The 12,729-nt window shown below is 38.9% G+C and overlaps 1 protein-coding gene across 7 annotated transcripts in view; it reads right to left on the reverse strand.

Annotated features, from left to right (window-relative positions):
• The window catches only part of PLEKHA1 (pleckstrin homology domain containing A1), a 33,161-nt gene that overhangs the window by 10,828 nt on the left and 9,604 nt on the right, over nucleotides 1-12,729 (reverse strand). For all 7 annotated transcript variants that reach the window (XM_048053464.2, XM_048053597.2, XM_048053525.2 and 4 more), the window contains exons 2-8: nucleotides 8,857-9,017; nucleotides 6,893-6,949; nucleotides 5,201-5,246; nucleotides 2,973-3,070; nucleotides 2,129-2,260; nucleotides 1,102-1,245; nucleotides 233-301 (exon numbers count right to left, since the gene is read on the reverse strand). In XM_048053464.2, the coding sequence (XP_047909421.2) occupies nucleotides 233-301; nucleotides 1,102-1,245; nucleotides 2,129-2,260; nucleotides 2,973-3,070; nucleotides 5,201-5,246; nucleotides 6,893-6,949; nucleotides 8,857-8,997 (687 nt within the window). In that variant the 5' untranslated portion in view covers nucleotides 8,998-9,017. The remainder of the gene's footprint in view (nucleotides 1-232; nucleotides 302-1,101; nucleotides 1,246-2,128; nucleotides 2,261-2,972; nucleotides 3,071-5,200; nucleotides 5,247-6,892; nucleotides 6,950-8,856; nucleotides 9,018-12,729) is intronic.

The raw sequence follows: 12,729 nt of genomic DNA on the forward strand, positions 1-12,729 counted from the left end.
TACAGAATACACCCTGTCATTCTTCAACGCCCTACTCACAGATTCACAAAGAGAAGACTCAAGTCCAAGTTAACAGCCACCCTAAAAGCTTTTTCTTCTTCCCAACCACAAAGAGTTATTATAGTACAGAGCAAAGAGTTTCAGGAGCAGAACACTTCGTTTCTCAAATACAAGCGTAGTTTAGATTTTCTTGTAAGCATCATTGGTAAGCAACACACAATTGGAAACTTACCAGTTCAGACTTAAAATATCCTATTGTGTTTTCATCCAACTGAAAGTATCTTCTCTTCCAGTTCTTCATCTGTTGAAAGAAAATATTTCATATGCATAGTCTGCAAAGTAATTCAGCAAGTGTCTGCCCAGTTCTTTAGGGAAGGAGAACTGAAAAAACTCTTGTAATAGAATATTAGCTTCCAGAAGTTTTAATCTTTCTCGCAACAACCTCCACTGAAATCATAGCAACTCAGCAACACAAATACCCTATAAAAAACATTAAAAGACAGTACGTTAAATGCTCCTGGTTGACTTCTAATGAAAATTGTAGTTTTACAAGAAGCTTCATAATCCAAGATGAAACGAGTCTGAGAACTCACAGCACGCATATCTGAACTGTTTATTTACTTTTAGTCTGTTCAGCAAGCCACCACACTCAGCTCCACTGAGGTTATTCAGTCTGACAAGTTTTACCATTCTTCCTCTGAACTTCACTAAAAGTAGCTTTGGATAAACACTTCAGTGATTTTAAAGAGCATGCAAGACTTCTCTTTTAATTCAGACGCTTCTAGTAAACAAAATAAGGATCTCTACATAACTGCAATAGAGAACAATTCTTTGCTGCATGTGCTAACCATACTGTGAAAATCTGCTTGCAGACAACTTGTCTTCTCCAAAACATCAACAGAACAATACTAAAGAAAGTAGTCATGAAAAGAAGTAATGCAGACATTATATCCCACAGGAGGATAAGGTTTTATCTTTAACCATCCTTAATAGTGGCAATAATGCTACAGTTGCTGTCTTTTTTTTTCCCCTTCAAATCATCTACTTGGTAAGTAGAACTACCTTCTTGACTGATGAAACACGCTGATCTCAAGTACTTACCACTGCTCCTTGTTTAACACAGTAGCCAGCTTTGATAATAGCATTATCTGGAGGATGTTTAGCAGTAAAGTAAGGAAGGTGACTTTGTGATCGTTTCAGATAATTCCTATCAGCACCTTCACTGCACTCATTGACTTCTTCTTTCTAGGAAAAAAAAATTAGGAAAGCTCAGAATATTTTCAGGTTTTCTAAAGGTCAAAGAATAACCATCCTATGACTACTCAGGAAATATTTGTATTATCCCACACTCACAAATCCTATTTCTGATTTGTTTTGAAAGAACCAAATATTTCAATTGATTTTTAGAGACAACTGTTGAGGCTCTAAAGGCTCTGGTTGAGAACTTGCAAAGTTCATTTAGAAGTTACAGTAAGAAAGCGCGAGTTTTCTAAAGCAAAAAAAACAATTTCTAGGACCACGCAACACAGAATTCAGGTGTTTGCATGTCATTCACATGACATTAATCCAATCTCCAGCTATTTTCAGCTCAGGGAACTTCCAGAAACAGATATAGCTTTGTAGGTTTAACACCACATGACTGCTTCTTCCATAAGCCCATCTAATCTCTTGAACTCAAAGTTTCTGGTATCCGTGTAATCTTTTGGCAAGAAGTATCTCACGTTTTACTGCTCACTGAAGGAGCTCCTCTATCCCTTTGTTTTACTATTAGCTTTGTTCAGGAGTTCATAGCTCTCATACATTACACATGCCATCTACTTCTGCCAATTGTTACTTTGTAGACCTCTTATATCCTCCTTTAGTTATTTCTTTTGCACACTGAAGAGCACCAGCCCACTCATGTAGTTATTTATAGCCTTGTATAATTCTTTATAATCTTGTAGAAAGGGAATAAAATCCTCAAAAGTGAGCGACTACTCAGTAATACTAGAAGGTATGCATCAAAACATCAGTCCTCTGAGCAAGGTTAGAAGCTGACAGCTGTATAATGACACACAACCTATTCTCACCTACCAAATAACAAAGCTTCCTCTAACAAATAACACCTGACTCGTTTTAAAGTTATTACCTGGGTAGGTGTAATGATAGGAACACCACCAACAATTTCTGTCCTGTAAGACACTTGCTTCTTTCCACCTGGGCTTTCAGCTTGACGGTTTGCATTATCCATTTGACACAGAGGATCGGACTGCTTTGGTACCTCAAAGTCAAACATGATAATCAACATAAGGTTTTATAAATACAGAAAAGAACACTAAGTATTATTCAAACACTGTTAATTTGTTTTCAGCAGGATTTAAGAAGTGTTCTTAAGTTGTTAAAGGCTAGAAAAAATTTACATGAAATTATGTTGCAATGACTAAGCTTTAGTCCTCAGAATAAAACTGGTGCCACTTAAGCCAAGTCCCCAGGTGTACTGAAAACTCAAAATCAACTCCCAGCTTTGTCCTAAGTGCTATATTTGATCTTCAAGAAGCATGTCTGACTTGCAGTTCTTTATTTCTCACTTCCTTTCAGTAACACGTGCTGTAGAACGGAGACTCCCCACTGCCCTGTGCAGCTCTCACAGTAAGGCCATGAACACAGTGCTACGGTATCAAGACTTTTTTTTAAATAGCATGTCTGACTAGTATGAAATTTTCATTTACATTCCAATACATGGCACAAAGACTGCAGATGCTGTAATAAAGCTGAAAACACATTGTCATCTAATTCCAAAAGCAAAAAACTAAAATGAACTCAAGTCTGGGGGGATCTCTGTACAGTTCCTTCAAGTCTTGCAGACTAGACAAAGCTTTTTTTTTTTTTTAATAGAAATGAAATGATTACTCTAGTGTAAAAACTGGAAACATAATAGACCTTGAGAAAGTCAACATTTGAAAACATTGCCAAATATCAGCTAAATGACTTACTGTGATTTTGGTAGCTTTGTTCAGAACATTTACCCATTCAACAAGGTCTTGCTGATCATTGGCTTGTAGAAAATATTTTCTCATCCCTGCATTCATAACTGTGAAAAAAAAACATTATGAACACTAAAAACACTGAAATTTAAGAGCAAACTTTACACCATAAGAACAATTTCAGATAGAAAATCCACTTCGAGTATTTAAGCTCTATGCTTCATTTATTTTTAGGAAGTCATCTAAAGATGCACACACATGCCAGACCACCTTCATTCAAAAAAGCCAGAACAATACCACCTTAAACCCCCCTCCCTTTTTTATTTTAAACTCTCCGCTTAATCTGAAGCATAGAGAGTTGGTTAAAATATTTTTATTACATAGAAATAAACCCTTGAGTTTTAACTAGAATTTTCTCACAGATTTCTTTTTCCTCAGTCTCAACTTTCCTAAGCATCAAGGCTTATAATCAGGGATTTCTGAAGTTTCTCCCCCTAGTCCTCTGACCAGTATACGTTATCATTTGCAGGAAACGTATTAATGTGATGACAATCACAGATTTTTATTTTTAATTTCTGGAAAATCAATATTGATTACTAAATACATGATGCTCTGGACCAAGCATCTTTAAGATTTCCACAACAAAAAAAAAAAGTTAGTTTAGTGACTTAGCAGTGAAAGCATATTTTTAATAAGTTTCTATTTCTACCTAGCAACACCTAGCAGTCCTTTATCCAAAATAGACAAACATATTTCCTTTGTGTCAAAATAATCCTGATTAGGTATCTCACAAGCCTATTCTGAAATTAGTTTTAAGGTGAACTTTAACTAAACCCTCCCAGAACTTCGAAGCATTTGCTGCCCTACATATAACATAACAGCTCAAGTCATTGCTAAAAGCAAATACATGCTAGGAACAAATACTTTTCTCGTCCATTAATTCAGTCTCCCTGAGCTCCCTCTCCCCACAAAGTGAATGTATATTAAAATGGATGTATATATAAAACAAATTTTATTAGATGCAAATATTAATTCAAATACAAAACTGCATAATGAGTTGGCAGGTAGGTGTAACAACTCCCAATATTTAAATGAAAAGAATACACATGATTCTTCCTTCTGAGTATCAAAGATGGTTTAATAGATCAAGAAAATCACGAGCTGTAAGCCAGCATCTTGGACTATTACACCTTCTTAGAGCTGGCCTACAGCTGATGAGGATAAACGTGTGCCCATATGCAGAGGAATCACCAGCTGCCTTGACACACGAGGTACTGCTCTAGAACCCCCGAAGCCTTACACCCAGTGTGATTACCAAGCTTTTCTCTAGCTCCAGCACAGAGACTTCAGAGGAATCCAGCACAGAGCAGACAATCCTCTCCAGGGCCAAAATCACACATGGCATGGCTCGCAGCACAAACCAGCCTGCTGTGGATCTGCCCAATTCGAGCAGAGCTGCCTTCTCTCGGCCTGCGTAACGCTGCCCACGGCGAGGTGCGCCTCAGCGAACTGCCTCAAACCCCGCAGGCGTTCTCAGCACCTTCAGCTGAGATAATGCCGACGTGAAGGCAGCCATAAAGAACAGTTATTCATGAACAGAGCAGCGGCTGATTCCGGTCCTTATGTATACTTTTGTGAGTGCAAGTTGCCTGTCATGAAATTCTGGAATTATGGTAAGTTCTAGACAAGTGACTTATAAATATGAAAAATCTAGTAAAAAGGGACTTACGAGCAAACAAAGCTTTACCCAAGTTGAAACAAGTTTAAACATCAATAAACCTTGAAGGTACCCCAAGCAAATTATTTCTTCAGTGCAGCACTATAGGCTGAAACTTGATGTAAGAGCACTGGCAGGCACGACAGTAGTTTTAGATCAATTAAACTGTTTTGTGAGCAATACAGATTAAAACAGTTAAATTACTTATCTCCATAGCTGACAGGCATGCCATGTCTCTGAAAACACCCATCGTTTTTAATTAGCTTATTATTGCCTCAGAAACTTCAAACGTCTGAATAAAAACCTCTCACCTACTCCTCATTAAGCTGTAGCATGAAAAAGCCATAAAAACACCTCATGAAGAAGCCAACATTACTCCCTTATTAAAGGGGAAACAGCGAACGCAAGTTATTTCTGAAAAACACTACCAGCTGCATCTCGTACTAGAATTGCAGAACATCTCTCTGTTTCAGGTTTCTGAAGAACACAGTTGGCATGCACGCTGCTCACGAGAACTTACCGAAACAGAACTCTGCCTTTGGCCTTAGCTTAGTTGCATCGCTAACCTAGGAGGAAAATTAACACCATAAATATTACCGTGTACACAAAAATATACATCAAATATCACAATTTTCTCCTTTAAATAGCTGAATTTGAGGATGAGCAGCATCGGGTAGCTCATCAAGTATAATGATACATAGATATAAAGAAAAACACTATAAAATTCAGTTCAAGATGCACGTCCTATGTTAAGAAGGCAGCTTAAGCCATATGTTCCAATTCCTTAAGTTTAAGGATTCATTACCTTCCTAATTAAGGGAAAAATCTCAGACAGAACGTTGAAATCTGTGAACATAACACTTCTGCTTTCATTTTGAACTTCCATCCCTCAACTGAACTAAAAATTCAAGGACGTTTTAGTACTGTCAAGGGCATCAGGTATATTTTGGCTCATTACCATAATATCAGCTACTTTTCTTCAGAGATTCTCTAAACCACTGGGATGCTGGGGAAGGAGGGGCAAAGGAGAGAGGCACTGCTATTTCCACATTACAGAGCACCTCTACTGAGGGGGGAAGAGGAGGCTAAGCAGTCTCTTGCTTCAAAATCGCTCCTTGGACAGAAACCAAGGACACATACTACATAACTAGAAGAACTATGCAAAGTAAAACACGTGGAAGAGGACTCATGAGTAGCCTTTGTCATACTATTCAATGCGTGACACAGGGCTGGGCATGAAGATATTGTCTAGCAAAGCCAGTTTCAGCAGTCCTGACTCATCCTGCAGCTGAATGTGTTTTATTCAATGGCCCAAATGCCAGCGCAACCACACTGTCACAGTCTGGTGGAGCCTCAGCACAGAAGGCACACTGAGCTGCCTGCCGAGGTGCCCAAAGGCACACAGGTGCCTTTGTACCACCCTTGTGCCCATTAGAAGTGAGATACAAGATTTCTTAAGATGACAAATGTGAGGTTTTGGTCAAAGTAGTGTGAGAAAGAAATGAGGAAGGACATGAGCACATCAGGCATTTCTGTACTCATGATACTACTAGCATCGCTGATGTCTTTACAAGAATAAAAAAAATACAGAATGGAAGATGGGGAGATGAAGCATGAGAACAAAAGAGCTGATACAAAGAAAAGGTGATAAAAGCAGAAAGGCAAGAGAAGGTCAATTGTTTTTCTCTACTTATTTGTCAATGCAGTATCTGCTGCAAGTTTAACCACACAGACTTAGTTCTCCATTTTCCTTTACATGTATTTGGAACTGAATGTACAGAGAGTATAAAGAACTAAGTATTTTCTATAAATTTCTCTGCACTATTAAAAGTCATTCTTATTTACAAACTATCACTCCCAATGACTTACATTTCACTCCATAAATGCCCTGTCTTTTCTCCAAGACTAATTGGAATTCAAATGCTCAAAAAGAACTGAAGCATACTGTTCAGAAATATTAATTCTATGCAGTAAACAGCTGCCCTTTCAACTCAGAAAACAAAGCTATACAACACAGTTGTCTGCTTTGACTTTAATCTGGTACTACTCGAGCATTTGTAACACTTCACTAAAATTCAGGAAGAGCACACAAGCAAAAAGCTTCCCATGCCCTACATAAGAGGCAGTTAAAATTGTCCAAAGTTGAAGCATTTATAAGCATCACTTAGCAGTTACCACCAATATTTAGCAATCAGTGCCTTACATATCTTACCTTTGAAATATAGGTAAGTTTAATGACTCCAACAGGTGGAGACCCAGAGGGAAGATTCTGAAACAAATCAATGTTACGAGGTGAAACTGAGTTATTCTCATTCACATTCAGTGTTTACGCACAAAAAAAAAATTCAATTTGACAAACAAAAACAAAGCCCTGCGAGTTTTTATAGACAATACACAATGCATGCTTGCAACAGGATCTAAACTCCTTGTTTATTATACACACATCTGTTAATCAACTAAAAACAGAAAGACTGCTAGAAACAATACAAGTAGTAATTGTTTCAAAAGTTTATGTATTTTACTAGAGGAAAAAGGATTCTTGCAGGTCTGCATCCAGGAAATCCGGAAAGAATACTTTTTCCTCAACAGATGTTGGCGTCTTATGTATTTTGACCTGGGCAGGCGGAAGGGACACGAAGTGACACTCATCTATGTCACATACTTCAAAGACCGCCTCACATATTTTTTAAAACATTAAAAACAGACTCTGATTTTTTAATATTAAAGTTACTGGCCAGAAAGCAAGGACACATTCTATATAACTAGAAGAACTATGCAAAGTTAAACAAGGTAAAAGGGAAAGACCATGATACTTCCTAAAGTTGCAGGCAAGTTTGCATTTTACAGATTTACATATTTACAATCCAAATAGGACTCCTCTGTTGTTTTTACATCACAATGCTGACTTAACAGCATTGATTCTTTGAACAGCTGAAGTGATTTTCACAGATACAAATAGAGCAACTCTATCAGGAACAAAAAGCCCAATGAATTTCTGCACACACCATAGACTCATCCTCTATCAAGGGCTGCATCACTTTAAGGATTAAGAAAGGTCTCCACAAAGTGGCTCCAACTGCAACTTCTGCAGCACCTCAAATTTTTACCCACATCCTAGATATATCACAGAAGAAACTGAAAAAAGGAATTGCTTCTTTTCACTTGTTGTGATAAAACATTTGAAATATCTCCTTATTTCCAGAAATTATTTTTTTCTCCTCAGTAAGAACTTCCGAATGATTTGGTCACGTCACATTCATTAAGCCTTTTTTTTTTTCCCCCACTCGTTTCTCTGAACACTGGGCTTCTATTGCATTTTAACTCGTTCTTCCTGACAGAATGGTATCCAAATATTCTTCTGGCAGACTGCTGTCAGCTGACCTAGGTCCTGCGCTGTCACTGCTTCAGTACCCAAACCCTAAGGGACTATCTGCTCTCCCCTACGCCACAAAACACCAATGCGTGTACATATTGAAAGTAACTTAGATGAAGGATGCTCTCAGTCATGATGAATAAAAGCTTTCCTCCTTCATATAGCATTCACGTCACAACACAATTGCAAGCATCACTAGAATTTGCTTTTCAGTGACTGATTCTGTTGAGGTAAGGTAACAAAGAGCTAACTGACCCAAGCAGTGCAAGGAAAGCTACAGAACTTCCACATGGGCTTAAAGGTGAAATAAAAGACCTGTGTAGTGAAGCTAGTATGTGATTTGGCTCAGCTGGTTATACAGTACAGAACTACCTAGTGCCTGCGAGAACCTGCAATGCACATTCAAGACACTAGAGAGAAAAAATGTAATAATATACCATGCTAGAAAACTAGTAACTGATTCAAGTGCAGTATCAAATTCCAGTTCCCATCTGATCCCCAATTCTCCTGTCAATACTTAGATTCCCATACACTGGCAACTCACTGATATTCAAGTTGGTTTTATGTTTTACCGTAAACTGCAAGTAGTAGTGCTTTAATCAGAACATGAATCATGTTCTTCTTTAAAAGGCTGCACATATCTAAGAACACTAATTTACATGATTTCACCTTTTTTAAAAAAAACAGTTTCCAGGTCCATAAAACTAATACTAAACCCCCCTCTTCAGACTTTTAACAAGTTTACTGAAGAAAAAAAGTTGAAATTGACAGAGGCCAAACAACTGTTGCCAAGAACATCTCACCTGTGGGTTATCCATGTACCACACCAGACTGTCTTCTCTCGTGTCCAGGATGAAGTACCGCCGCAGAAATTTCCCACTATTCTCATTTTCTTCAATATCTAGGAAACCACAGATGCGATTCTGACGATCCACATAAGGCATTTCTGACCCTGAACATCACACTGCAGGACAAAAAGCATACGAGTTACACGAGGTTCCTCATTACGGATCTTACAACTGCTCTGTGCCCACCCACTATTTTTTGAGCAGTTTCTGCTAGCAGCTTAAAGAAGTTTCTACCGAAGAGTAAGTGAAGTATAGCTGTTTCCTCCCACCACCAGCACTGGATTTTCAGACGGGTCATTCTTACTTCCTTGAAATATGCACTCAGGCTATCTAAGCAATAAATAAAAGAGCACAGACTAGTTTTTACAAAAAATCACTAAAGAATAATCACAGATTCTCCTTCACAATTTGCACAAAGTTGAGATAATGTTAGGTTTACACTTCCTCCTTTGACATTGCCTTTCATGGTCAAGAAAGGATCTTTGTCAGCAGCTCTACTGTCCAAAACGGTTTTTCACATTTGCTCAAGTAAGTTCAAGAAAAAGGCTTTTTAAAAACACTGTTCACATTTCTCTTTTCTCCTACAAAAAAAAAAAAACACTTCATGGCTAGCAATGGTATAAACAGACAACTTTTCATCCTCACACGTTATGCAGTAAAAAAGTAAGAATGACCCTGTGTGCAGCAGAGACACGAACACATTTGCTAGTCCAAAAGTTAAATTCTCAATATCCACGTGGGGCTAAGTTTGAGGGTCACGGGTTAGGGTTTTTTGTTTGTTTTTAAAGAATCTGTACTGCCGACCATTTATTCCCATTTTGCCTGCTTTGCCTTTAACGGCTCCATTTTTTCTTCCCTCTTTGCTTTTTTATCTTAAGGGACAGTCATTTTACCTTAAGAGCCAGCTCTAAAACCAGAAGTAAATTCCCATACTAATACAGAAAAGCCAATAAGCCAACATTTAAATAATAAAATCAGGCTGATGCCAATCTTTACCAGAGCAGGACTGTAACAATTCAGTCGTCTTTACATTTTGCTAAAAATAAATCAAATGCCACACACCCAAAAATATTAACTCAAGACATAAAAGGTTTAAGCACTTCAGACCCTTTTCATAAAATCTTTCAGCTTCCTCGGCGTAATATGAAAGTTTAATAGTTATTGAAATTTACTTTTATTATTTCCTTAATTTTATTTAAATAGTTATACGCACACATAACGAGGCAGACACTCGATAACTATCTGTACGCAGCTATTGAGATACCACAGCAGAACACAACACACTGTTAAATACATTTTGAAGCGTTCATTTTTGGCAGATACACACTTCAGCACGTACTTCTTTCTGGGCATCAGGTATACAAGTATGTAGATATCTGCTTGCACCTACTTGCCTGTGCTTTGTATCACCAGTTAGAATTTGACTACAATTCAAGTTTTGCTTCAAGAATTTGAGAAATCATTTTGTGTTGTCACGATTCCAACGCAAGACTAGAACGAGTTCTATTAACCACTGCTAAGTCCGATAACTCAACCTTGAGGTAACCAACCTTTTTCGTACCCAACAAACACCACACAAATCTCCTGGTGCCAGTTCAAGTCCGAAACGCAGCCCTCAGGGACCCGGCCTAACAAACCCCGTTCAGCAGCACTGGCAAAAACCTACAGAGACCACAGCTTCAGAGCGATGACAGGCTACTAAAAATTGTGTGTGTGTACTAGAATGCAATTTAAAACTAAAGTCTCATGCATTTTTGTGTAAAACCAAGTCGGCACACTTGTTGGAGATGCAAGATATTTTCTACATGGCTGCAGGGACACGACATGGGTATAAGCCTTCTACTGAGCCCTGACTGATTTGTTCTTTCCACCTTCATAAGGTGAAGGAGTCTCCACATTTAAGGTATGCGATGATGGTTCAAAACTTCAAAGGCACGGGTTTGATCTTCAAGAAAGTAAAAAGATTTACTGAGGTGATTAAGTTTTCTTAGCGCGTGCTCACCATTTCAATAGCACAGACCTAAGCCAAGCTCTGTGAGTGAGCGCTGCTCCTAACTAACAAACCCAAACACTTGAGCACTCTCAAGACAATGTCATAACAGTAACTAGCACTCAGTAGTAATTCCCCCACTGGCTCTTGGGATCACTTCACGCTGGAGTAACATCTTCATCCCATAAACACCCCCCCCCCACGCCTGCAGCTGGGGCAGGCTGAAGGGTGGCTGCCCTCTATTCTTCACCTCTACGCTGGCTGAGCTTGGCACCACACTGTCTTAACTTCGATCAATTTTAAAATTGTCATTTACCAGCGTTGTCCTAAATTGTCCTCAACACGGAGCGCTTCTGGGACTCGATTTCAGCTCGCTATAAAGTGTTTCTGAAGCCCAGAAAAGCCCTGTGCCTATAAAAAGCAGCTGCTGGTGGCTGGTTTCCTGTTTGAGCAGGCTGATGCTGCCTCCTCCGCAGATGTGAAGAAAATGAAACAAGGAAAACTTGTTTCTGAGACAAGACACAAATTGATTAAAAACCACCGAATAAAACCAACTGAGTTTTCAAAGCCCCTCTCCCCTGGGGGAGGACTTGCGTTTGAGAAAAGCTTTAAGGAAAAGCGAGCGCAGCGTTCAAATGCTCCTCCGTGAGCACAGGGTTAGGGGCAGCTGAACTGTAACCCACCGTTTATTCCAGGGTGAAATACAAAAATCAGCAGCTCTCTTATTCATCGATAAATCAATTTCCACAGGGGGGAAAAAATTCATACAGATTTTCCGTCTCAAAGTGCTAACAGCTAATTTCTTGTCTACAAAATATTATTTCTATTCCTTTATCCTCTGATGAAAATACAGGGTAAGTGACCAGTTAATTTTAAAAGCTGGTTATATAATGGATGTTTTCTTCAGATTAGTTCGAAATTCTTCATAGGATTACTGAAGCCTACCAGACTGACATTAAAAAACCCTCGAGCTTTGTTATAAACTTGTAATGAAACGTAAAATCACGCAACTGCTCTCCGGTTTTAAAGCACTGCTTCCATCATACCACACCTTGGCAGGAATCCACTGCAAATTAATACCAATTCTATTCGGCTTTCATTAAAGAACCATAATCTGCTGGTGCATGTAAAAATCAATTTATGCCTTTCTCCCAGGTACTAAAGCATCTGAACACGCCTGACAACGAAGGCAGAACTGCCCCATGACTAATACTGACGGTAGTGATACCCAGCCAGGTGTCCTGCACACGAAGGCCACCAATCTGACAGCTCCCTAGAACTTGAAATTAAAGCTGCTCCTCACAACGTGGATGCTATGTAACAGGTATCAATTACTGTTTGTGAAGTCATCATTTCAGGGAGTAGAAAATAAAAGTATCCAAGTCTTTGCACTTTTTACAGCTCTTGGTTACATGCACAGTTGTTTTCTGCAGCACAGAGCAGCGTAAGAATTCTCTTTGCCTACTTTTACAATCTAATCCTATAAAAAGACTGAGCTCCGGAGAAAAAAGCTGAAGGTATCAGCCCTGTAACAGACTGCATACAGCTTCATTTTCTTTTGCCTTCCCTCCCTGGAGGGAGAGGCAACGTCGGGCGATGACACAGTGCTGCTTCTGAAAAAAATCCCTGCAGCCCCTGGTTTCTGCCATAACCCATCAGAAGCTGAAGCATTTTTCAAAACCCATTTTCTGAATTCTCTCATATATAGGAATTCAAAAAAAACCTCACCTCTAAGCTCCTCACTCTGAGGGCTGCGTTACAATCCAAACAGGACGTCTCGCTTATTTTTGTAGCCTTACATCCCTTTTTCCAGCAGCAGAGTACTAATTTAAGGAGGT

The sequence above is a fragment of the Anser cygnoides genome, chromosome 7 (genome assembly GCF_040182565.1).
Source record: "Anser cygnoides isolate HZ-2024a breed goose chromosome 7, Taihu_goose_T2T_genome, whole genome shotgun sequence".
Lineage (NCBI taxonomy): Eukaryota > Metazoa > Chordata > Aves > Anseriformes > Anatidae > Anser > Anser cygnoides.